This window comes from Gymnodraco acuticeps, unplaced genomic scaffold (assembly GCF_902827175.1).
Source record: "Gymnodraco acuticeps unplaced genomic scaffold, fGymAcu1.1, whole genome shotgun sequence".
NCBI classification, from domain to species: Eukaryota; Metazoa; Chordata; class Actinopteri; order Perciformes; family Bathydraconidae; genus Gymnodraco; species Gymnodraco acuticeps.
In genome coordinates, this window is record NW_022989899.1 from 1,898,455 (window position 1) to 1,925,265 (window position 26,811).

Below are 26,811 nucleotides of genomic sequence, written 5' to 3' on the forward strand. Positions count from 1 at the left end.
ACCATGATCATAACACCAGAGGGAGCTCCACAAATCATGTGAAACCCAGATTTGGCACAAAAAAGGGGGAATACACGTTTCGCAATTATGCCACATCAAGGTGGAACGCTCTTCCACAACTGTAAAGGAAAGTAAAACTATACTTACCTTCAAAACCTCTCTTAAAGAGCACCTTCGGGGGAGAGCATTGCAAAACTGGCCCCGGTAATGGTACAAATCTCAACCTGTCGTACAATGGACAGCTTCCCCCCCCATCTATGTATATACTCGCATTTTAGACTCTGTTACTAACTGTATATCTGTAGACTTGGTATGTCTTAAATGTCCGGTTAGGATGTATTAGAAAGAAATCTAAAATGAAAATTGTAAATAAGCAATCTGTATGTAAAAAACCACCTGTATGTAAATTGTAAATAAGCCATCTGTATGTCAAATATGTCTTATATGTCTTAAATGATATGATGAATTGGAAATGGGGGACCCTGATGTAAACAAGACGAAAGTCTTTCTCTGGTCTGCATCCCCTTAACAATTGTATGTTTTGAGCTGTACTGTACTGTACCCAATATACAAGCTGTTAATACACTTTTCAATCAATCAATCAATCAATCTTCCTCCTCTCACTCTCACTCCACCTCATCCTCTTGCTTCCATGTTGGCTTCCATTGTTGCTGCAAGAAAGTACTCATCTGTGGTCTTTTCATAGTGCTAACATCCTGATTGATGAGCCAACAATTATGCTATCAGGTGTTTGCTCAGGTGGAACGTGTTTCTTGATCATTGGTCTATGTGTCCAATTTTTGTGTGTTAGCAATCGAGAAAAACTGTAACGTCGTAACGGCTCCGCGGACGTGACGTAACGGCTCTTCGGATTGGTCCATTTGGACCAATTGGTCCATCGGGTCGTCGTTACGTCACTTGGTTCCCGGAAGAAAACAATGGAAAAAGAGAAATCTCCAACGAGGCGTTCTGGGGCAGCATAGACAGGTATTTTCTGTGTTAAGAGTTTTACTCGCTACAGGGTGTACTTTGAGGGTTTCTGACTCTGCAGACGGTTTACATGCAGAAAAAGCTACATAAAACACAAGGGGACGGGTAATAACTGGAAAAGCATGACATGGGACCTTTAAGACACTTGCACAAGATTATTTTTTGTTGCGCACAACATTCAGGTGAAAGCAGTAGCCTACTGTGTTTATATAAATGTTAAAGAGGGGGGAACAACGTTTTTCTCACTTGCATAAATAAATAATCCTAATTTTGCCAATATTGATCAAAAATAATTGTGATTATCATTTTGGCCATAACCGAGCAGAAGAATGTGTACTCAGTCAGTGTGTGGGAGAGAAACTCCCTCCGGAGGGAACACAGGGATTTGAGCCTTTGCAGACCATTGACATGCACAATAACCTATAGAATTCATTACAGGAAAGGGCAAAGTACAGTACATAAAGCATATCAGGGCCTCTTTAGGGATTCAAAATAATATATATTTCAGGTATCGCATAATAAATATTGAGACATTATTTATAGCATTATGTATAGCCATACCTCAAATGTACATTGAACGACAGAACTTGAATTACCTAGAACTCCAAACACCTTCATCAATGAGCAATGAGCGGAGAAAAAAGTACCATAAACACTTTCAATAACTTTTATTTTTTCCCTTAATAGATCTGTACAATCAACAAATCAAACTTAAGATGAGCCTAGCAAAAACTGATCTGTACATGTTAAATGCTTCTGGGCACAAAAAGCTCCACACCCATTTAAATAATCAAAGGATGACTTGTCTAGCTATGCAAACACTTAAAATCAGTCCCACAGTCGAGAACATTGTGTGGTACAGGGGGAGGCAGGATGAACCAGAACAAACCAAAACAGAAACAAAAAATATAAATGTTCCCTTTATATCTTTCTCTCCAGTGTTATAGAAAAGTACAGTCAAATATCTTATTTACAGAGAAATGAACACAACTCTAGTTTGATCAAACTGATGTTTAAAAGGTGTACTGAGGGTTTGTCTTCAGTTATCTGGATTTAAAAATGAAGGGACAGACAGTTTATGTGAAAAGGAAGAAGGATGCACACAGGCCTACAACAGACGATATGGCTACTGCTCCCATTCCAGCACCAACACCTTCTTTAACTACACACGCACACATATATATGTATGCATTTCTTACAATCCTCTTCATTCAAGCACAATCCTGCATGATTCACTAATCAACCATTCCTGAGATACATTATTCAAATGATTTGATGTTAAGGTGTTTTGTTAACTTTCTTAGTAGTGCCAAAATGTACGATTAAAGCCCGCCCCTGTTCCCCATCCTGTCGTTCAATTTCAAAATAAAGCTGCCTTATTGCGAGGGTAACAGTGATTTCATGTCCATTGAAAAGACATTTCATAAAATATTCAACGCATGTCATGTTAATGTTATTTAGAATTACAGTTATTGTGGAAATGGATCCCTTTCCGCCTCATCAGGCCGAGTTAACATTGAAGCGCAAACACAGGGAAGGTCCCACACTGCATACACATTACGGTGATACATTTTAGTAGAAATCTGTACTCGGATGCAGACTGAAGTGAAAACAAAAACAAGTGGTTATCCCTGTTCAGCAGGACCTTGTTCTTCAAATTTAGATAGAGGAAGGTTTCATAAAGCAGCATAACCTCAACTCATTCAAAGGTTTTAATAGAAACCCCAACATTCCTATGTCACTTTTTTCCTATTTCCATGTCTGTTTCTTCACTGTGCGTTGAGTCGATCCAGATTTTCTTAATTCCGGTTTAAATTCCTAACTGGATAAAATGATTTGGCCAAACAGTAACAAAGGACAGGCTTATGTGTAAACTGACATCTATGTGTTCCGACGACTTCAAGGTTTTTATTCCGACAGAACAACCGTTTACATTATTTAAATGTTTTATGTCGATCATATATTTTTCAAAATACAATTCGGGCCACATGTGAAATCAAATTTGAGATCTGACGAAAAGTAATTTTTTTCTAAGTTCTGACATTAAAGCCTGACTTTTTCCCCAGAATTATATTTTTAAAAAAAACATAATTTCCATGCTCCTATTTCTCTTCAGTAACATCCTAACTTTTAACATTCTAAAGGATACTTCAAGTATTCTGCCCAAATGTGTTTTTATTAATACAGTATCAGGGTTTGTCTAACAAATTACAGTATTGCACTCATGGCTCTTACAAGGTTTGTATGAAGACCGGGAGTTGACCCATAAAGTCAGACTTTTTGGACATGTTGCCATTACAACCAGTTCAAATCCAAGCTCCTCAATGACGATATGAAGAACAAGGCCCTGCAGCTTGTGCACACCGTGCCGTTTGCTGTGCACTCTAATAACACTTAGTGTATCACACCTCAGTAAACCTGTCATTTCTTAACCAGAAGACACCCATATAGTAATTGGACCAACATGAAATATTGTTAGGTAAAACTCAATGTAGTGTTTCCTTCAGATTGAGATGTTTAACCATCTGTTAGCAAGTGTTTCTTGGAGGTGCCATCACCAAATGGGAGTGATCCTAACAGTTCTGTCAGTTTTAAAAATCAAACATTTCTTAGAGGTTTACACCCTGTGTAACGACTAGGCTGTATACTGCAAAAAATGCATCGTGAAAACATCGAGTGGAAAAAAACCTTGAGTTTCGAATTTTCAAAAGATGTTTGATGGCATTTTGTCTGGGAGGTTGAACAGTTGGTGGAGAAAGGTGGGTTATAGACTGGTGCGAGGTGCAGCAGCAGCAGCAGCAGCAGCAGGGTGCTCCACCAGGGACCACCATCACCATCAGTCTCTTTCCTTTCCGCCCCCACGTTGTATCCACACAGAAACCTGCTAATCTACTTTGAAATGTAGTGGTCAGAGTCAGTGTTGACACAGTGTCTGCAGAGCGACGGAGGCCTTCCACGATCCAGTCAGTGAGCAAAGGCCCAGAGCCACAAATTAGGTAGGATGGGAAAAATATTGGTTGAACCTTTATTTAGTTACAATATAGATATTAAAAAAGGTTTTTTTTTTTTTACAAGTACCTCTTCCCTCTTTCTTTGAGTTATTTATGTGTACAAGAACCAGTTGGGGGGAGGATTCTTTTGAAGCAGTGCTGTTCTTGTGGATTATGCCCGCAATTTTTTTAATTTCTTTTCAAAAAGGAAAGGGAAGAAAAAAAAGGAGAACAAAAACGAAAGAAAAAAATGAAAAGGAAAAACAATCTTCAATCCAGTGGTGTGTGTGTGTTTCACTGCTGATCACAAAAGAGTACGGAGGGTGGTGGTGGGGGGCGGAGATCAGAGCATTTTAGGAGTTCAAAATCCCTCCACCCAAACTCCCAGACCCCTCTCTGCCAGCGTGCGGTTCACTGAAATCACCTGAAACACCAAGAGACACAGTATTAAACACATTATAGAGACCTTATTCACATGATATGATGCTAGAATATAATGGAGAACAGGTCTGCACTGAAAAAGCTTATACTAATGAAGTTTGACAAGTCACAGTATGCAACTTGGACTTTATTGGCCGTTTTGGTTAAATATGGCGATCGCTAACAAATGATGGCATGCCTGAAATGTATTAGTCAATTCCAATACCAGTGAAATTCCACGATTTTCTAAACTCATTTTATTGCGGGGTTGAAAACGAATAGTTTCTTGACATTAGTAGTTTTATTTATGTAAAATAATATGCTAGTGCGAGGAAGTTAAACTGGTTATAATTGTATTTGGTCACACAAAAACTAAATGTACAAGATTACATTTGACTATATCAACATTTTTGTTAGAATGTACAGTCATACAATGCTATTGTATACTGAATAAATCAGATTCAGAATAAGTCATTTATCCCAGGGGAAATTAGATTTTGTGAATGTTGCTCTAGTTAAGAATAAATTAAATAGAAAAAATATATTTTATAAAAAATGTAAAATGTTGAATAATAGATCAAGTAAAATGGAAGTCGAGTAAAAATGTGCACACAATTGATCAAATAAAAAAAGTTGAACGCATCAAAATGCAAGTCAGTGGAAAATCCGTTAGCGCTGTTGTTTAACCAAGCAGGACTGTGATACCCTGCAGCTGCTAACAGCTAACATTAGCTAGCTCTCCTCCTGCCTTTCAACTGACTTGTTGACAATTTCAAAAAATAACCCAAAAATAAGGGGTGCATCTTTCAGACAGGTCAATAGTGTGTTTACTGTGTTCTTTTGGATTGTAACGTGACGGCGCCTGCATCCTACGTTCAGACTTAAGCCCTGATCCCGGTACCTACTTTACATACAGAACAGTAGAAACACATACCGTCCCATTTACAGACTTCTGGCATAAACTTGGTAATAGTTCCTGTCACATCCATATTACAAATATGCACATGCAACATGATCCCTTTTCTTTACTTAAACCTTACCATCTTAATTTCATTCTCTTCTCGACACACAAAATAAAGTCTATTGCATATCTTAGTTTGGACAACGGGGATTGATCTTGATGAAGTCTTTTCAAAGCTAGGCCATAACAGCACCAGTATTCGGTGTCACGTCCAGTACAGAGCATTATGGATAATGTGAACACCGTACCTCGTCTCCGACCATGTTCCACAGGTGGACCAGAGGCAGTCCCGTGTTGTTGTCGTAGTTTGAGACCTACAGAGAGGGAAACACAGGAGGTCAGTGAGCTGCAGAAGACTCACTCTGGTGAGGAGTTTAGAGAGGGGGGGCTCACCTGTGCGAGCAGAGCAACTCCTCGGGTCATCTCCTCCAACGCTGCTGTGGCCTCTGTGGAAAACCGATCCTCTCCTGGGGGGGGGGGGGGGGGGGGGGAAGGAGACATTTCAACATGTCAGAAAAAGAGCAACACAAAACCTGACCGTTATGGGTTTACCATCAAGGGGGCTAATAGTGCATTTTGCCATGTAAGTACAGAAGAACACCATTTGAGACACAGCCTTGGAATACTGGCACTGCCCTTGTAGTAGCAGGCCTATTGTTTTCAGGCATATACAGGTTTATGGTTTATTGAGTTATTGGGTAAGTGTTAAGAGTTAACCTGTTAAGCCCCAAGCCTGTTTTCCAGGTCTCCGGCTCGAAAATGGCATTCCCAGAACACATGACTATATCGTCACTTCTAAAAAAGGGGTAAATTAATAATCTTTTTTCTCAAAGCAATGATAAACCTGTGAGATGGATGTAGAAAAGTCAGAATCTATATAAGAATTGTTTTTAATTTAAAGTAAATTCAGATTGAACATAGTAAAAAATGTAAATTATTGTGTCCGTCGAAAAAAAAAAAAAATTACTTAGTGAAAACCACCCTTGAATGATGGGATAGTAGACTAAAAGCTTTAGGAATCCAAACTATAACATATAATAAGTACCCTGTATCAAGATTGATGCAAAACAAGTGGAAATTGGCCTTTTTAGAGAGATTTAGCAAAAGAAAACCACTTCTGGGGTCATTTGACCGATCTCTGGCCCCCCCTTGGTCGATTTTGATGATTGACACCTCTTTTTAACCGTTAGAGCCAATGGAATCGAGGGGAAGTTCAACATACACACACGTTACCAAATAAGGAGTGAGAGTGACGTGTAGCCAGAATACCCAACACAGGAAGGTGTCATACACTCTGGAAGTTATCATTAGCAGCTAATATGAAAAGTCAGTCTTTTACATAACAATTGAATTAAGGATTATCAAAAACATTTTCAAAGTGACAAACATTGGATTAACCTATGGATTAACCTTCAGCCGCGTTTTTATCATTTTAATACCATTGAAGACCACTTTTGATCAGAATAACAGCTAAAGGTGAGCATATCTCCGTTTTTTGCTACCTAAAGCTACGTTGTGTGTTGTCTGGTTTTGTTTCCCCTGTCGCGAGTTCTGATCGCTCAGTGATTATACCAATACCTCTAGAATCTGTGGAATCCCAGCTTGCTAGCAAAGCTTGTTTGTGCAGATTCGATAAGTAATAAAGTATTTATACCTAGAGTTCTGTGCTAAGTGCGTCAGCATTCTTTCGCTCAGGGCTCATTTTCATTTAGCTTCTTGTGAGACTTATGTTTTGTTTCGGTAAAAATTGTTCATATCATCAGTTAGCTGATGATATGAACACCGGCGGGGGCTAAGGGGCTTGACAGGTTAAGTGGATATGACACATTCATAGTTTGTTAAATGTTAAGAAGCCCATAGATGCTGTTTCTTACAAGATGTTGCATTTTGCCCCCATGGGGGCATGGGGCTTAACAGGTTAAGACTGTTACACAAACAACGTTGTACCTGGAAGTGGGCCGATGCTGTCGAGTAATACTTCGGCGCCTTGAAACGGTAGTGTTACAAATCAGATCTGAAAAATAAAAATAATAAATCAGTCAGACAACATGTTAAAAAATATATCTCATAATATATAAATGTGTATTTCCTATGGTATTGCTGCTTGCAGCATTTAACAAAAAAAAAGTTATCATCTAAAAAACGTCCACTTGTTGAGGACACACTCACAGAGATGGACTTCATACCGACACATATAAAACTTACTTTAGTCACTTTTATAAATGTAAAAACCTACTATAGTTACACTTAAACAAACTATTTGCCATTTGGAACACCTGTAACTAAACCATTTCGCCATTTGCTATGTGGGGGGTGCTTGCAATTAAACACTGTTGTGCCTTCCTCTGTGTGACATAGTTGCGGATTAGGCATGATGCTCGTCAAACCACCCACATTTAAGAAACAAAGCCAATAAATAATCGTCAAAGTGTGCGTGCAGGGTGCTGTAACGGTGGTGGACTAATCAGAACAGATTGGGCAAGCTGACCAATCAGAGCACAGTGGGCTCATAGGGAGGGGGGCAGGAGCTCCAACAAGCCGTTTAGGACAGAGAGTGAATACACACTATACAGAGATGCTGTATGAGAAACCAATGTGAGTTTGGAACATTGAACAATGTAAATCTATTCTAGTAGACCTCAACAATGGAACTATGATCAGTAGAAATGGCCATGACATGGGACCTTTAATAATTCCAATTGGCCACAAAAGAAAATGTACAATTATGTGGATTATTTTAAATTAAAGTAAAAAAAATAAATATATAATCTATAGGAATATAAAAACGAGAATTGCATTTTAATATACACACAAAAGATCACGTAACCTGTACAAGGGTTACTCTGGGTCAAACACTTTTGGAGAGCAGAGTTTGAACCGCTACAATGAAACTATGATGAGCCAGATTTAAGAAATTCCCTTCCATTCCGTTTATTCTACATTTCTTTTGCGAGAAACCTCTGACACTCACCTTATTTGCCGTAGTGTGTCGATCTTAACTCTGTCGTAGCCTCCGTAGTCGACGTATCTGATCTCCACTTCATTGGTTTCTTTGTCGAAGGTAATGACCTGAGCTCTCCACCAGGCTCCCTCCACCGCCGGAGCTGCACAGATCACACCAACTGCAACACACAGACAAATAGGAACAATATTAAAGCTGCCGGTAGCAGTAAAAGAGGGATTTCTAACTGATAAGGAGTTCTATGCTACTTTTGTTTTTGCTTGATTGTTAAAATATTCACATAGATTGACTTGTGCAATGTCCAATTTTGCAGTAAAGGCCAAATAGGAAAAAATATCATGAATGAATTCAATAGTTTGTAGCTGCAGAGAAGTCCTGGCCGATAAACCGTATTCTACAAATAAATACAAATCCTTGTTCGGTACAGATCCTCTTGAAAAAACACATTTCAATATTTCTTCAATGTTCAGCTGCAAATGATTCACTGCATTAATTATGCAATGCAGGTGTGTGTGTGTATTATTAACCAATACAAAATCAGCTAATAAATAAACATTTAAATATAATCATGGGTTAGGACACCAAGCTGCAGTATATCAAGTATTATTTTAATTATAGTCAAATTAGATCCACTTTACCAGCTGAGACATTATTGCATAAAAATATAAATAATCATAATCCAGTTATTTCATGCATACGTTTCTCAAACATAATGATTACTTTTAGCGTTTATATATATATATATATTTAGATGCTAATACTTTTGTACTTTAAAGTATTTTTAACAGTAATTCACAATATGGTATTGTTACAGTTACTAAAGTAAAAGATCAGCGTACTACTTCCAACTCCGTTATCCTCTTGCTGTTAATATAAATCAAAGTGAAACTAACACAAACCTGGATGTACTTGTTTGTACACTATAGTGTAAATCACAGATAAGAACGATCATGAACAGTGGGAGGTGCAGTTGTAGCTCTAGTTTAAAACATCAGTGTGTGACCCGGCCTACCTTCAGCGGGTGAGGGCAGGGCGGGGGTGCCCGGTTGGGAGTAGCAGAGGAACATCTGCTGGTCGAGGCTCCGCAGCGCGTGGTAGGTGGGGTGGGTGTGCTGCTGCACGAACACGTGACCTGCAGACATGATGTTCACCACGATTACTTCCACCGTCACCCCGCTGGGGAGCAGGAGCTGAGGGGAGGACAGGGAGGCAACAGTTAGCGACAGCGTTGTAAAAGAACAGGCAGACAACGGAGGAAAGAGGTTGCCGCAGAATTAGCTACTCTTCACTAGCTCTGTATAATAAAGAATCAAATGTAATACTCTTCTCCTTGCATACAAAGCCCTTAATGGTCAGGCACCATTCTATCTTAAAGAGCCCATAGTAGCCTAATGCCCCACTGTGGCATTATGTTCCAAGAATGAGGGTTATAGGAGTCTCCAAAAGTACAATAAGAGCAAGTAACAAATGTCACTTGTTAGACGCTTTTACCCAAAGCGACTTACATACTCAATACTGTGGGCAATCCCCACAGGAGCAATTTGGGGTGAAGTGTCTCAGGGACACAACGACATGCCGACTGCAGTGGGGTTTGAACCTGCTCTATCCACTGCGCCAGACGCCTCTCTACATTTGAGAGCAGGTTTAATACTTGCCTTTATGATAAAGCTTATAGTGAGGTCTGGTTGAGGCTTGCTTTGGATCAGCCCCTAGTTATGCTGCTATAAGCTAAGACAGTCTGGGGGACTTTGACCTTTCTTCTCCTCTATGTCTATGCACCCATATCCCATACATTTCATTCGTTAACCAAGCATGGCAGGATGGCCTTAATAAAGTTAGTGTCTGGATCACGAGTCCTGGCTGTGCCAGTTGTCCTTATCCTGTTTCACGCCCACTTCATTCTTTTTTTGACATCCTCCTGAATCTATCTTTTTCAAAAATATATTATTTAGTTGCAGCAAATAATTTGCTACTGTTGAGGGTCTGTGCCTGCAATGTAGTGGCTGGCTAAGTAATTAAATAGTCTTCAATGCGAGTGGTTGGCAGTAGGAAGCGCATCAATGACCTCGTTAATTTAACACAGTAGAGTTAAGTGACGCGCTGGAGAGGTTGCGGTGTCGAAAAGCGATTCATAAATGTTTAAAGAAAAACTCTGAAGTGAGTCCTTGACAAACTTCTGAGGAATAATATTTGCAGTTTAAGCGGCCGTACGAATACTGCGGTTTTTTAACTGCTCCACTGTTGTCAATGTGCTGCCGTCTATAAGCACTACCGCTGTGCGTAAAGAGGAAAAGTTACTTTTTTCCAAGTCGGAAAGAGGCTGTGATGTGCCCGCTGACCGAACGGCTGCTTCACCATAAGGCAGAATATGAAGTAATAACCGAGAATCAGATGTGTGTGGAATGTAGGGGTGTTGAAAATAATCGTTTCTACGATGCATTGCGAAGCGGACGTGGACGATTCGGTCTCGATGCAGTGACGGAAGATAATCGGTTATAGCGTAGTAACGTTGCTTCCTGATTTTCCGGCCTTGGCTTTACTATAACGTTTTTTTTCCTATCACTTTAATATCAAATCGGTCGGTGACGCAGAGATCAGGGAACAGACGTGACAGCGGCACAGCAACACCAAACACGGAGCAGTCTGCTTTATCCACCAACACAAGAACACCAGTCCAGAACCAACAGCAGAAGGACCCGCTCTGAATCACTCCGTGTCGCTGCGGCTCAGACACACAGGGATTTATGTTTTTCAAAAATAATCGCGTTACAATCATGTCAGGTTTTTGGTGGATTTAATTAAGTCTTGGATTGCAGAGTATGAATGTCCTCTAGCAATTTTCAGACGATATATACGTGTGTAAAGTTTGTGAAGGCAGGAGGAAAAAAGCTTCCGCGATCACCGTCTCCTCTCCGTTCCTCCAAGCCCCGCCCCCTCCCTGAAAATAATGAGTGACAGGCTGATAGTGACCCGATAGAAACTTATTATTCACTTAATCACTGAGATATAATGAAGCTAACTTAATCTCATACATTCATGGGATTTATGTAACAGTAAGACAGAGAATGTAAGTGTGCACCCACATGCACTATTTTTGTTTGTATATGCTGTTGTAAATACTCCTGTTGTCTGCTGTGTTCAGACTCAAGTCCTGTGTGTGATGCCACATTCAGGACATTCAGTGTCCTTTCTTTAACAGAAGACCGTTGCTAGAAGCTGCAGCTAGACTGCAGAAGCATTCGTTTTTTGTTTTTGAGGATGGAACACACACAGATATAGGGAGGCTAGACCTATACAATTCATTTATGTTGGTTTATAAATGAATGTCAAGACATTTATGTTATTGATTTCTGAAGCACTTTCTAAATAATAAAAAGAGAGTTCATATGTATTTACTGCATGTATGCATTGATGAAAAATAAGCCATGTGCAGTAATATAGAAAATTGAGGATGCAACGCATTGGTATGAATTGTGATGCATCGGGATATCGAATTGAATCGAATCGTGAGACCAGTGAAGATGCACAGCCCTAGTGGACTGCGGAGTGCAGCAGCAGCAGCTCTCGTTTTGAGCAGATCTAAAGGTAAACAGTGGCTGGCTAAAAGGTTCTAGATGACATCTATTGTTGTATTCACTTAGTTTCCAAGGTTTTACAGTTCTGCCAAAAGGAGAATGAACCTGCAGTATTTCTTTACCTCACAGAACTGCAGCACACTCTTGTGGTGCTTCACCATAACTATTGTGACCAGGGCTGTGGCTAATAACATTTCATTGGACATGTACACACTTCAGATGTTCAAATATTTTTAGATAGTTTGTTTGGTATGAAGTAAACCTGTTCTCTTTGTTTCAGCCAGCACTATACCTTAATTACACTGTTCATACCTTCTCATTCATTTCTCCACTAATCACAAATGTTGCATTTTCTAGTTTCAGACTTATTTTGTGCATGTTGTGTTAACTTGAGCGAAGTTTACCCACACTCATGAAGGTTTTGGTATTGTGTCTGGTTCACTATCGCACTGAGCAAGTCCGTGACATCACCAGTTATCCTTTATTTGCATATGTCTGGGGTGTCAGATATAGATTAAACAGTTTGTGACATGACCATGTAGAAACGACTGACATGTGCCTCTTGACCCAACTCTCAGGAAAAGTATGTGATAAACTCCAACTAGCTCCAAATTGTCTCTTTTAAAGTCATGCTACTGCCTACATCGTTTTTAGGGTTGAAAATAGGTGGCATTAAGTAAACAGAGAGCAGCCAGAGAGCCCAGCCTTACCCAGGAGGTCATGGGAAGTGATGGCAATGTGAGTGGTGGTGGGGGGGGGTGCGTATAGGTTGGTCAGGTCCAGATCTTTAAACTTCTTCCCGATCAGAGACAGGGCTTTGTCCACCTGCTGCTGCGTACCTGGAGAGAAACACAAGGTTTTAGGGGTGGTTACAAACAACACTGATGATAACATTTGGAGCTTAAATCGTTTGAATGTGGGTTTTTTTTGGGGGGGGGGGGGGGGGGGGGGGCTCACCCTCTATGTGGCAGATCTGGAACTCCTGAGTGTAAGGCAGGGTGGAGATGTAGATCTTTGCACCCGAGTTCTGCTTCAGGAAACTCACGTATCGTCCCTGCTTCCCTATTAACCGGCCTACAAGATGCTGGAGCAGGAAGGAAACAAAAGTTCATTTACACAACCGTGGACCAAACATATCCAAAATAGAAAATAAAACAGATCACTAATTGAACCTTGAACATCTTAATACATATCGTCTCAGCTACTTTGAACTAAAACAACACTGGCTGTAAACTCTCCGCAGTGGTAACTACTCTGGAAAGTTATTTATTCCAAGAGGGGATTTGGTCAGCATGTTGTCACATATCAATCGATACATTTCAAGATTCTAGCCCACTGTATTAAATGTTTCATTTTGCTACTTTAGTCCAATGGTTCCTCACAAAAAAACAACTCATATTTCAGACAAGTTTATCTTTGAAAACGGCTTTGGTAATTTCCTTTAACCACTGGGAAAATATTTCTTTCAGTGACTGTTTTTTTTGTAACAGGACTTGTTTGAGCAGCAGATACATGTGCTATTTCCTGTTGGTAATTTGACAAGGCTACATTGTAAATGGTTGCTGTACGTTGAAAATGCCCCATATTGCAACTTTTGGAGGGGTGAATTTGCTGCCTTGAAAATGAAAGGTATAAATAATAAAAAATATAAATGGTTATCATGCAGCAATATAATTTATAGAGTTAACTTAACTGAGTCAAGGGTGCAATCTTCGTTGTTTCTTGTCTGCATGAGGTTGCCAAAGTCAAACAATTTGAAACCCTTACCCTTAGAATCAAGACTGACATCAATATTGACTTTAAAATGTATATTGCCTACAATTTTAATATTTTAATCTAATTCCTTAAATATTATAAATAGCCAATATAACATTAAATAACTGATTTGCAGCAAACATTAGCATTTTTTCAAAAATAGTGTGAAGGGGGATCAAATCCTGCCACACTTAGAATTCAGGTTTCACTTCCAGAAGTCCAGACTCACCTTTGGCACCTCGATCTCCCAGATGACGAGGTCGGAGGTGGAGGCGGCGCCGTGGTTACTCTGGATCTCCCCAGCCCCCATCGTGCAGCCGCTGTCCACAGAGTCCATACTGTTCACATCAGAGCCTGCACACACACAGTCATCGGTCACATTTTGGTAGCGTGATATGAATTCAAATGAATGTCAGTGACTTTTGGTTTTTGCAGTGCAGGTATATTACGGTATTACATACAAATAAAAGCGATGTGTGTCCAAACATCATTCTACCTCTTATCACTCTACTTTCAAATGGGAGGGAACTTGTCTTATGGAGAGAAAACAAATCAATACAACTGATGTGTTTATGGCTCCAAATATCCATGAAAAAAAGATATAAGCCTGCATGTGTTTAGGGAAGAATTGCCTGCCCCATAATAGAGGCTGTTTTTTTGTTTTAAATAAACTATTAGCAGAGGTGGGGACTCGAGTCACATGACTTGACTCGCATATTTTTTGACTTGATACTTGCTTGACTAACATTGATAAAAGACTTGACTTTGACTTGGTATTCATGACTTGAGACTTGAGCTCGAGATAGATGACTAGAAAGGACTTGACTGTTTAAAATTAAATATTTGCGTTTGTTTTTGTATTGAGATATTATGTTTAGTTTTTTCGAAAAACGTGATTGGGTGATTATAGCGCCATCCGCGCAAACCTGGCAACCCACTAGAAGGCAGGAGCGTCAGTTCACATGGCAGCGGCGAGCGTTACTCCACAAATAGTCAAGTTTGGATTCAAGGATTATTTTGTCGATGACGGTAATAAGAAGAGAACAGCGGTATGCAGGGTCTGCAGCATAAAGATCAGTGACAGGACCACCACAACATCCAACTTCATTCGTCACTACAAAAAAAAAACACAGAGAAAGGTAGGCTACGTGCATGTGTTGTGTTAGCTAGAAAGCTAACGTTAAGTTTAAGCTACGATAGACTTGGTTTCAATTCGATTAAACATTGCAAAGAGAAGACAAAACGGTAAATGAACACTAGAACCTCCAAGGGATTCATTTTGACTAACCCTGATACTGACGTGCTGTCAGGAGAGCGAGAGAGAGAGAGCGAGAGAGAGAGAGAGAGAGAGAGAGAGAGAGAGAGAAAGAGAGAGAGGGAAAGAGATGCCTCGTTTATTTCCCCTGTGTTATTATCAGAAGTTACTGTAATAGGTTGAATAATGTAGTTCATCTACTTTTAGTAGTTTGTTTAAATGTTTTAATTATGTTGTTTGTAGAAGTGCATCATTTCTTGATTTATTGTAAAATGAATCTGAACTTTTTGATCTGTTATGATGATAAACTGAAGCAATTTCTAAATTAACCCAATTAAGTGAGTTTTAAATCGTCCTACTTAGTTTATAAGGAAATTATGAAGAGGAACAAATTAAATGATGTGAAAATGATATCTATGTAGGTGCTGACGCTGTTGGCGGTTCTAGTGTTAACAGACATTTCAATTAAATATGTGTAATGGCAAAAGCCATATATGATTTTCTAACCTGGAATTCTGCCTTTTTGAACAGACTTTTTGAGTCCTCGCTTATTGTCTGCAGTTCTAGGGTTAATATTAATCTAATATGATTGTCATCGGTCTAAATTAGATTTCAAATGATTAACTGTGTATGTAAGAAGACCATAGTGTGGGTTACATCCATTTTCATAACCACTGTCTTTGAACTGATTTAAATGTGGAAACTGGGCTTATTCATCAGAATGTTGTATGACTTGACTTGACTTGCTTGACCTGAGCAATGACTTGACTTGACTTGCTTGACTCTCATCACAGTGACTTGGGACTTGCTTGATACTTGTAGGTCAAGACTTGAGACTTGCTCATGTAGGACTTACTCCCACCTCTGACTATTAGTGAGAAACCTGAATCTGAGAAAAAAAGGAAATTTGGAAGCCAAAAATACCATTTCAGTTTTCCCCCCTCTAAAATAGAGGGGCCACCTAATTTGTAATCTGAAAAACCACAACCATCCAAACTGGGAATCATCCTTGGAGAAACGGAATGCTGACAACATTGTTCAAATCTCAACTATGTACTGTATATGCTTGAAATCCACATGGAGACAGTTTGAAACACTGCACAGCATTCATCTGTTGGACCAATAATGTACCAAATTGTCAGAAACGTGGCTGCTGCTCATCTACAGATTTGCTGGGTCCACTGTTTTTTAACCTTGACACACAAAGTTCTCCCCAAAAACTGACAGTAGCAGCGCTGCCCCCCCCAGACTGTGATTCGCTGTAGTTTAGGTAGGTAGCGGCCACACCAGGTAGGCAGCAGCATAGAATTTTTTTGAATGTGTTTTCTTCTTCAGGGACGTTTTCATTTTGTTCAAACCCGCGACGCTCTGCAGAGCCACAGCAGCGCCTCTTCATTTTTTACCAGGGAAGTGATCGGAAGTCGGCAAGACTCTCTGAACATAGGATTCGTATACAAATCCTGTAAAAACTCCCTCCATGGGGAGACAATTCCTCGTGCAGCAGGAGACACCCTTTGAATTACTGTTAAGTTACTGCAGATTGCCCTCAGTCAGTGTTCATCATTTCTTCAAAGTGATTGACAGCCTTCAGATTTTGCCCGTTATTTGAAAAAAAAGACGGCAATAGTGACTTCGGCCAACAGTACTAAATCACATGGCCCAACAACACATATTGGCTATTGCACTACAGTGTTTCCCCTAGGATGGAGTCATAGCAGCGGTGCGGGCCCAGCATAATGTGAGCGCGTGGAATTTCTTTGTGTGTGCGCATGCGAAGTGCGCCCCGCCAATATGTTTCTATTGCCCCTTTCACACCAGCGCTTTTTCAGCTCCGGCTCGGAGCTGGAGTCTGAAAAGCGCCGGTTTTTCCTGTTCACACTGCAGCGGCGCCGGCTCTCAGCTCCGGAATCCGGTTCACTTCCAGCTCCAAAAAATTGTCGGTCTAGAGGCAAGAGCTTCGGAGCTAAGAGGTGGCGTCGCTTACGTCTCTCTTACGTCGAGGCGTGCAGGAAACTAAACCCTCCTCCCCTGAACATGGGTCGACTGTCATGCCTGCCTACAAGCAGTAGTGCTTATAAACACACTTTATAAAGTCAGGCAACGCTTCGTGTGATTCTGTTTATTTCTACCTTACTTTGACCATCCGTTCGCTGTTATTGATCATTGTGGAGAGAGGCAGACGTTTTGTTTTGTATTATAGCAGCTATCGGATGGAATCAATACATGGGCTGCACAGGTTGTCGTGTCCGACTATCACAAGTAGAATCATAATAAAAATACGCCGGTAAAATGTGCCTGTCGAAAACGGTTCATGCCACAATAGGATAGCAATAGCAAGTAGTCAGTTTAGCTTCGGTTGCTATGCTAACATCACCCATTTTATACCAGAGAAACTTTCATAACAGCGTTGTGATACCAAACAGCGTAAATTCAGACTGACACACATTCACTTTAGGCTAAGGGGAACTGGGGATATGTATCAGCTGCTTGTGTGAGTCGGACAGTGAATACTTTAGAGCGGCCGCTGTGTGAGCTAACCGGGAGCTAACGGAGGAGAATAAACTCCCGTGGAGTAAATGCTGCAGAAACACATTAATAAACAATGAACCACGGCACTCTGGAGAAAAGCATAAGGTTGGAGAAGTCGTTATTTAATTTAATCTGGCTTCGTGTGATTAAAAGCAACACGATCATCGACCCGACGCAGTTGTTGTTGTTGTGAGCGCCGTTGGGGAGCAAATCAGCGATGTAAACGGTGACGTCATGACGCAGCAGCGGCAGCACCCGTCGGGCTCTGGGCGGTGTGAACAGAGCGGGAGCAGAAAAGGGAAACCGGAGCTGAACCAGAAAAGCTCCCGCTCGGAGCTAGAAAGGGAAAAGCGCTGGTGTGAAAGCCGCATATGTGTCTGCCAGCACAAGAAAGGCTCTTGTGGCTCTACAGGTGTATTTTGCTAAATCACCTTTATTGAACATACAGTAACACAAATACTACACATCCACATAAACAATAAAAATGTATGCAATTAAATTATTTTAACCCGTTTTATTTTGGGGTGGACCTCACATCCCCTAGTGGGGTCCGGCACCCCCGGGAAGATTTGTTTTTAAATGTTGAAGTTAAATGCATCAATCTGGTGCACTTTGAGCACAAAATGAATTTATGGATACAGCTCTCAACACAGTATATTAAATAGTTAAAGGTGTGCTCTCTCTAGCTCTCTGTCTCACAGAGGCTGTGTGCTCTTCCGTGGCGATGACGCGAGCGCCACATATTATTCTTTTAATGTATAGGGGCTGCTGAATGTATATAGGGGAAACAATGAATAGGAGAAGGTCACCTCCTTATTTGCCAAAGTGCCTGCTCTGTGGACACTGACAGCTAAAGTTAAAAAAGGTTATCTGGTATATTTACCCGATATAATGTACTCCAAATCAAAATATATTAAACTACAACAATACATGGCAAATGTAAGTACTCTTCTATTTTCCCCATACGTCTCAACAAAAAAAAAAAGGTATCATTGGGGAATCTTCTTTGGAGGGTCGAACATTTGAGAAAATAAGGGAATTGTTAACAACAAGTTCCTTAAAACAAATTAAATAATGAAGCTGGGAATTTGTACTTTGGTCCACCAGTTACTGGGAGATGTGAACCCTGTTTTGTGAAGGCACAGTCTCCCTGAATGTAAAATATTTCACCCTCAATCACTAACATCAGGTGAAAATCACCCCAACACGTGCCTTTTGAAAATACAACTCAAGACCGCAGCAACAAAATGAAGATCGCGTGAACAATTGCGTTGGTGAAAATCACCCAACTTTATTTTTCTAGGGTGTGCAACAGAAGGTAGACATTAGGTCTGTCAAAGCAGCCCCACGACAGTTCGGACAGTCCTTCCAAACCAACATGTACCCAAGACCGAGAAAAGGGACGAGTGCACTTAGACAGTCTACTACACACACATTTCTGGCGGATAACATCATGTAGATGACATCAGTTTGTAATGGTGGATAAAGCTGCAGCAACAGGTATCGTGCGATATGTTTGTCATTTTGTCTTATGTGTAATCTGAACCCCTTTATTTTTTTCAATTCAAGTTTGTTTGTTTTCAACATTTTAGAAAATATTTGTTATATAAATCGCAGAATGTATAATGGCACTTAAATGTACTTTAGGGGTGAGTTTTTGCAGATGCTATGTATTTGATTGATCCAACCAGCCTGATGTGCTTCAGGTCATTGCGCTTACATTCTGTACAAACGTGACCACATGACGCACTGAGTGACAGTCCCCTTATTCGCACATTGAAGCAGAAAGGCATAATGAAATGTAGACAGAAATATCTAAGTTTTTGGAATAAAAGAAGGGGGAAACCTGAAAAGAGAGAATAATGCTGCCGAAATAAATACATTTAATTAAAGCATAACAACACTTTAAAAAATGATTTAATAAATTCATTTAAAAAGTTCATAGGAATAGATAATTATGGGAAATAATCAAAAGTGCAACATTTAAAAATGAGATGATATATCATAGTTTTTTCAAGTAATTAATTAAAGCCTATTTTTATTTGTAATATTACTTTTGGAAAATGTAATGGCATATTTAAAGAGTCATGTCTTTTTTGTTGTATTTTCTGTTCTGCATAGTTTACAACACAATGGTTTGAATCAAAAGGGATTCAAATAAAATATCAGCTGTGAGCTTTTTATTGTCCGTACACACAATACCTCAGAAAAGCAACGGTACATGACAAGATACTACTACAGTATACCTCCTGATGACGACATTTTAAACATTCTCCATCAATATCAAGTATCATGCCACAGAGATAATTGACAGAATGATGGCTCACCTCCGGACTGGTCCGTCTCTGCCTCACACGTCCCATGGGCTCCGTTCCTCAGACCCATCCCATTGAGCCTCTTAATGTCACACACAGAATCCTCTGAATTTTCCTCAGTAATGGCCAACACTGACGCCTCCGCGGCCGCCTCGTCCAGCATTTGAGGCGGCGTGGCTTCTCTTGCTGACAAGTCTGTAACCTGGATGGCGTTGAACATGCTGTTCTGGAGGTCCTCGTTGCTGATGCCGTCCTCAGAGTGGCACGTGCTGCAGGCCGAGTCTTCCGTCAGCGCCGCAGATTCCTCGCCTTTCAGTTTCTCGCTTAGCGAGGGCGAACTGAGCACTGCTTGGTGCGACGGCGTTACCCAGTGGCTTCTCTGTGCGTGGTTTGTCTGATGAATCTCGTGACTGACCTCCACGGGCTCCCATACCGGAGCCGAGGAGCATCCGTTGGGAATCCCTTGCTCTTCCTCTCTACAGCCCGTCTGAGGGGGGCTTGTCAGAAGGTGCTGTGCTGATGCTATGATCGGTTCCTCTTTGGAGAATAGTCTGCCGCTGTCCAGGGCTGTGCTGCTGTCTGTGCCCTGGCAGCTGGTGACACCGAGAACCTCCTGGGTGGCTGCCGAGATGACCTCAGTTATGAGGCCAGCTGCTAGGAGCTCCAGATCCTGCTGCTCTCCACAGCCGCTGTACACCTGGACGTCCTCAGATACGGAAGTGAACTCTGGGCCCGGGGAGGCAGGTGTGCTGGTTAGAATGTGTTGTTTGAAATCCTGTTCTGAAGGGGGTGTCTCTAGTGTGCTGTCCTCTGATGGCCTCACCATCTGCACTCTGGCTGGGGTGACGGCACAAACAAAGATCTCGTCTTGTGAATTAACAGCGCTGTATTGTTTCGCGACTTCCCCCTCGGGCTCCGGCCTCTCGGCATCGGAAAGGTATGTTGTTGTGGGGGGGGAGCTGGTGACTTTGATAGACTGGCACGACAAGATAACATCTTCAACAATGTCTTCTGGTGTAGAGGCTGGGTCTTTGACTAGGCGTATCTCCGGTTCTTCTAGGGAGGCAGGTGCTGAGCTTTCCTCCTGGTATTTATGATCTTCCGACGACACCTGCAGGGTTTCTTCCTCTCCAGGTGAAGGTAGAGGGGAGACCGAGGGTTTATGGACTTCCTCTTGTCCTATTCTGCCAGGGTGAGGGGCAGCTTCCTCTGAACTTTGTTCTTGTAAAGGCTCTGCTTCAGTGTGCTGGACATGGACCTGTGAAATATTTTCATGTTCTGTTCTCAGGTTACCGTCCTTTGCAGGTCTGTGGGTTGGGCTTTCTGTACCATTTGTGGGGGATAGAGTGCCTTTGTCAACCACACCGTTGCTACCTTCTGTGGTAGATGCTTTAAGGCCCATAGCAGTTGGAGTCCCCTCTAGGCTGTCATGGCGGATGAGCCGCTCTTTCTTCCGTGAGATGTACCACCACCAGCCGATCAGTGCAAGGACTCCGGGCAGTGTGTAGGACACAACAGAGCGAAACCTCAGCGGCATTTCCTCAGGACACTAACAGCTACACCTGAAATACAAACACAGATAGGTATTAGTTAAGGGACACTTCACATTAAATAAAAAGGTATGGCAAATATTTGGAAACCTGTGTGGAACTGCCCGTTGGTTGTAAGTTGATTCAAGAGTTAAGATTTAGTCTTTCACCCAACATATAGTGGTACATGTAAGCGATGCCATGTGCAGCGGCGAATGAAAAAAACTTTACTTTTCATGTTTAAAATCCTCTTAAATATAGATTACAAAGGCATTCCACTTGTATATTCACATGAAAACTACCCAACTCTGCAATTGTTGAGGTCAGGATTATAGCAAAAGCTAAAATCAGGGTTATTGGACCCATGGCACTGAAGAAGTCTTTGATAGTTACCTGGAAACTTGACACTTTGGATATCCTGATCTCGTTTTTTGCCTTTAATGTTTCAATATTTCTTATGCCGATCTACAATCAACCATGAACCACAGTGTAACCAGTTGAGAACCTTTTGTTGCAATAAGTGTTGGGAACCAAAACTAAGTTGTAAATTAGATCCAAATGGAGCACGTTCTTTGACCCTCTGCCCGCTTCGAAGTTTGTGAAATCAAGAAGCGATTGGCTCAGTAATGTGGTGCATGGTGAGCAGACAAAAGCCACAAATAGAAAAACAACAGTTGCGCCTTAAAGGTGCACCATATGAATCTCTCCACAACCCTAACGGTACATTTACTCTCGATGTGAATCAAGTTACCACCGGAGTACGTTGAGTCTTAAACACCTCTTGCTGGCCGAGCACACAGCTGATGCTGACCTTTCTTTTGAAAGCAGTGGCCAGGATCAGAAAACTTGATTTACTGCCTGCTGTATGTTGGAGCTGTTTTTTGCAGGTGCACCAAATCAGAACAATTATTGATATCATTCCAAAACAGATTTAATTTACAGGTTCAATAAACTATATGCAATGCAAATATACATTGTGTAAAAGGTTTTAGAAATATGAATAAGTGATATAGGGCATGTGACCTACTTTGACCCACTCAATCAGTTTAAATCAAGAACCATTACAATTCGGAATTGACGAGTGAACTGCTAAAATCCAAAACGTAACCCTGGGTTGAAGGTCACAGGGGTGACTAAATGTTCAGCTTGTACTCTGGAAATCTGCCCCCAGTGAACACATTGGAACAGACCTCTGCAACTCATGCCGTGGTGACTCTGTCCAAGTTAAAAAAAGGACATGTGCACATGCCTTTCCTTAACAAACCTGGCCAAGCCTGCCTCCACCACTAAAAATGCATCACATGGTTTGGCTATGACTCAATCATATCCGCCCATGCTCCCAGACACCGACGTCCATTGCAGCCACACACAAATATATTATATGTATATATGGACTTTTGACCTCTATGGTTGCTGGCACTACCACCTGCTATACGTAACCAACTGTTGGCCTGATGCAGGCTAGCAGTCCTTGGATATACTTTCCACATTAGTAACAGAATGAACTGCCTTAAAGGAAGTTGTTGTGCCAGAGCAAAATGTGTTTAAGATAACAGTTTATGTGTTAATTTAAAAAAAAAAAAGGACACCATCAGGGAAAACCCTGGTTGCGTCAATGGTTCCGCAGCCACAGTTTTCTATGAATTTTAGCAACATTTAGGGTCGGCCTACAAAAATACATCATCACTGCACCACTAAACTGGTAAAAAGGATTTCATATTTAAACCCTAGAAGCTTAACTGTTCTTTACTTGTTATATTGCACCACAAGGAGCACTGCAACAACATACATTGGAGTGTCAAAGTGGTTATGGTTAGGGGGACCAGGGAATACAATTAATCTGAAGGAATTCATTTCAGAATCCGGTTTATTGCCAGGTACGTTTACACATACAATGAATTAGTATGGTGCTTAAATATTAAATCATTTTCATCTAAGCTGAGATCCATGGATATAACCTGGATTGAACAACACAGTATTTATCTAAATGCAAATCTAATGATTTAATCTGCTCCACCGTATGATGCTTTAGAATTATTAATGCAAGAAACTAAGGGGTTTATCAAAAACAAATGTAATCAAAATCTAATACATTTTCCCCTTTGATTTTTTTGTATACAAGGTGAGACTTTCAGTCTGCACCTGATAGGGGAGCTCTAAGGGTGAGATGAGGTTAAGTAAAAAGTAGGTCAAAAACGTGATACAACATACATTTTTGTACTTAAGATGCAGTTAAGTGTGCAAGATTAAGTTATTCTTAGTTGTACATTCAAGACTGCTAAGACATCAAAGTTCTGAAAGTCAGCTTTCACAAAGCATTGCACCAATATGATCCATTGTTTGAAAAGCCAAACAAGCCATTACATGTCAGAGCATCCTTGAAAGCAGCAACAGGAAGGATTTCTAAAATGCCCCGTCTGTGCCACATGTTGATCTCAAAAGGGAAAGTATTAACAATGTAGATTTGAAGTGAATACAACAGTTATGATACATCAACAATATGGCAATTTAATATGCCGTTTAATAATAAGAATAATTAAACTACCGTTACTCCTAATAGAAATTCAAACTTGAACAAAACTTGAGATACCATTCAAATCATTTACTTGAAAGAAAGCTTCATTTAAAAACAGCAAATCCCAACTTTAACTCAAAAGACGTATTGTGAGCGTTGCTATCAAATTTAATTTGTCCAAACCCTGCTGCTTGCTGTTCATCAAATTTTCTACAAAATAAGTAGGGGGAGACTTGCATGAAACTTAAAAGTAAAGGGAAAATTAATAGAAACATGTCTGACATCAAATAATGAAACAAAATGGACAGTCCCTGAGCTCCAGAATTAAAATGATATCAATAGATTGATCCAAAGCTCCCAACATAAATCATGGCCACCTTAAGTGTTACAGAAAGGCAAGGATGAACCTGTACATGTGAAATGGAGGCCAGCACTACAATCACCTTGGGCAAGGTTACTGCCATTTCAGCAGTCAAACTAATCTAGAGCTTTTCTTACAGGTCGGACTGTGTTCATTAGTGCTTTTCATGACCTTTAAGTCAAGAATCACACTGTGACCTTGGATAGGGGAGTGGTCAGGCTGTATTTACAACGTGCTGAGCACAGGGAACCTAAGCACATTGCACACTGTATACAGAACAGTCTCTCTATGCCTTACTGACAACACACCGTTACTCTGTACTAACGGAACATAGCGTCAGAACTAGAAATATTGGTTAGTGGGCTGATACACACTGTTAAGTTGAACACGTGAAACGTTTTACAAGTGTTTCACAATGTTCACCGAGCAGACACGTTGTATGGAGTTCCCGGAAACGCATTTGTTAAGGTTGACACTTTATAACCATTATAACACCTGTGTGGGAGCTGCGTGTGAGCCGCGCATGTGCAGATTGCAAACCAGCGCGCTGTCTGATTGTGCATCAAGGAGCTACACTGCTACAATTTAATTTAGCTTAACTACCCTTCATGTTAGAGAACGTTACAACAACCACAATTTAGCTGACAAATAGCCCAACCCAAATAGTTGAATTTCCCTTTACAAGCACATGTCAGAGAAGATGTGCACCTTAGCCATACCGAGTTGTCTGCTGTTCACGAGGGTCATAATGCAAACTTTTTGCAAAACCATTGCCGCTAGCTACGTGCTAATAATACCCACACGGTGAGTGTGACTAGCAAGAAATAATCCCATTCACGTTGTCTCGTGTGGAAATGAGCTCAATACTATCTTTACAAACTCCGCCGTGTAACGCTACAACAATTTCATCACAACACAGACCAGCGAAAGGCATTAGCTCGTAAACTAGCGAGTGCATTGACTGCCCTTACGAATCTGCTAGTTTAAGGTTTCATCGCAGTAAGCTTGTGAAGGGTAACGGTGCGTTTTACATGTCAGAAATAAGACTCGGGGATAGCATGTTCAACTACAGTTCTTGTTGTACTTCAGTTAACATAGCACAACCCTTCATTGAAACTATAAACGTGGGCGGTATGTTAGCATGCAATGAGAACAATTTATAGAAACTGTAATTTCATTATTGCCGCTCGGTGCTTCATATACATGCATACACAGAAATACAAGTCTCAAGTGATAACATTCACATCGTTTTGCCAGTAAGGTAAATTGACAGATAAATACAGCGGGTTTGGCGTAACATGGTCGGCAATGAAATCCGGTAACAGAGGTGGCTGTGACCTAACGCTAACGTGACACTACTGGGAATAAAGCATGGCTGGCTGGGAGGCCGCAGTGAAGGATACAAAGTGTGAAGTTAGCAGGCTAGCCCCGCACACGGGATACAATGTAAAAACGTCTATGGACATTAACACATATTAAAATATCATGGCAGCTTATCGCAAAACCAACGCCTCGTGTTTTGAGCTAGCTTTAGGCCACAAAATAAAAAGGCAATTCATCACAGCTTTACAGCAAATGCACCAGTGGGGTCCCATACTGACGCAGGGTTTAAGGACGCTTGTGGAGTGCTGCTTTCCTGCATGGGCCGCAGACCTTCCCGTTAGCCTATTAGCTGGCCTGGCGAAAAAGACAGCCGACTAACTTACATTCTTACTGCCGACATCCTATAGTCATTCATTACAATGCAAAACACGAGACCTTTTTGTTAGTAAATGCACAGAGCCCTCATGAGAAAGGGAATTAAGGTAATCTAAGTTACACAACAGGGAAAGAGGCTAGCTTCAGTATGCTGACTATGTTAAAGGAATATGTGTAGGCTAGTTCAATGACATGGGATTACTGCACTCAGTCGGTGACACAGTAAACCCTGGACAGCTTGCAGGGACGCCAACAAATGTTAATGGATGTGGTTGTGTAGCTTTATGAGTTGATTTGAACTAAGTCACGCTGTTCGAACATGGTGCAGATGGCTAAAGGCTTGCATGGTCCTTCACCTACATTGCATATGCGCTCTTTTTAGTTTACTTACAGTATTTTAAGGTCCTCGGTGCCGCCACGATGAGATCAATATTGATGGCAAGAGTTTTAATTAAACGTGTCCCTGTGGAAAGTCAGCCTCTCCTCCCCACGTGTAGACCGACGAGCAGCACCAGTCTAAAAAAAAAACAGACTAAACAGCTGATGAAGTCTCGCGATACTCAGCTGTTCAAGCCGTCTTTAGTCTCGCGTGAACTGAGAATGCACCGTTTTCGGACATGCACTCCTGTACGTTATCCGGATGGCCATGTATTTAACATGTTGCTCTCAGGTTTTTATACGCGCTTGGTTAACTTTAACATTTGAGTCACGAGGACAATTTTAAGATGTAGCTGGGAACATTTGTATATTATGTTCGACATTCAACATCAACTTGCAGGCAGCAGCAGCACAAGGTTAAACACACACACTTGCGCGCGCACGCACGCACACACACACTACACACACACACACACACACACACACACACACACACACACACACACACACACACACACACACACACACACACACACACACACACACACACACACACACACACACACACACACACACAC

General features: G+C 41.1%; 1 protein-coding gene across 1 annotated transcript; it reads right to left on the reverse strand.

Moving 5' to 3' along the window:
- Positions 1–1,643: 1,643 nt before the first annotated feature.
- On the reverse strand, positions 1,644–26,378 carry LOC117539831 (A-kinase anchor protein 1, mitochondrial-like). Its single transcript, XM_034206173.1, is given in 12 exon segments — positions 1,644–4,404; positions 5,610–5,675; positions 5,755–5,828; positions 7,309–7,375; positions 8,329–8,483; positions 9,336–9,513; positions 12,609–12,656; positions 12,658–12,737; positions 12,856–12,982; positions 13,883–14,007; positions 19,765–21,314; positions 26,247–26,378. Coding segments are annotated over 11 exon segments (2,508 nt in total). The 5' UTR covers positions 21,290–21,314; positions 26,247–26,378; the 3' UTR covers positions 1,644–4,341.
- Positions 26,379–26,811: the final 433 nt, after the last annotated feature.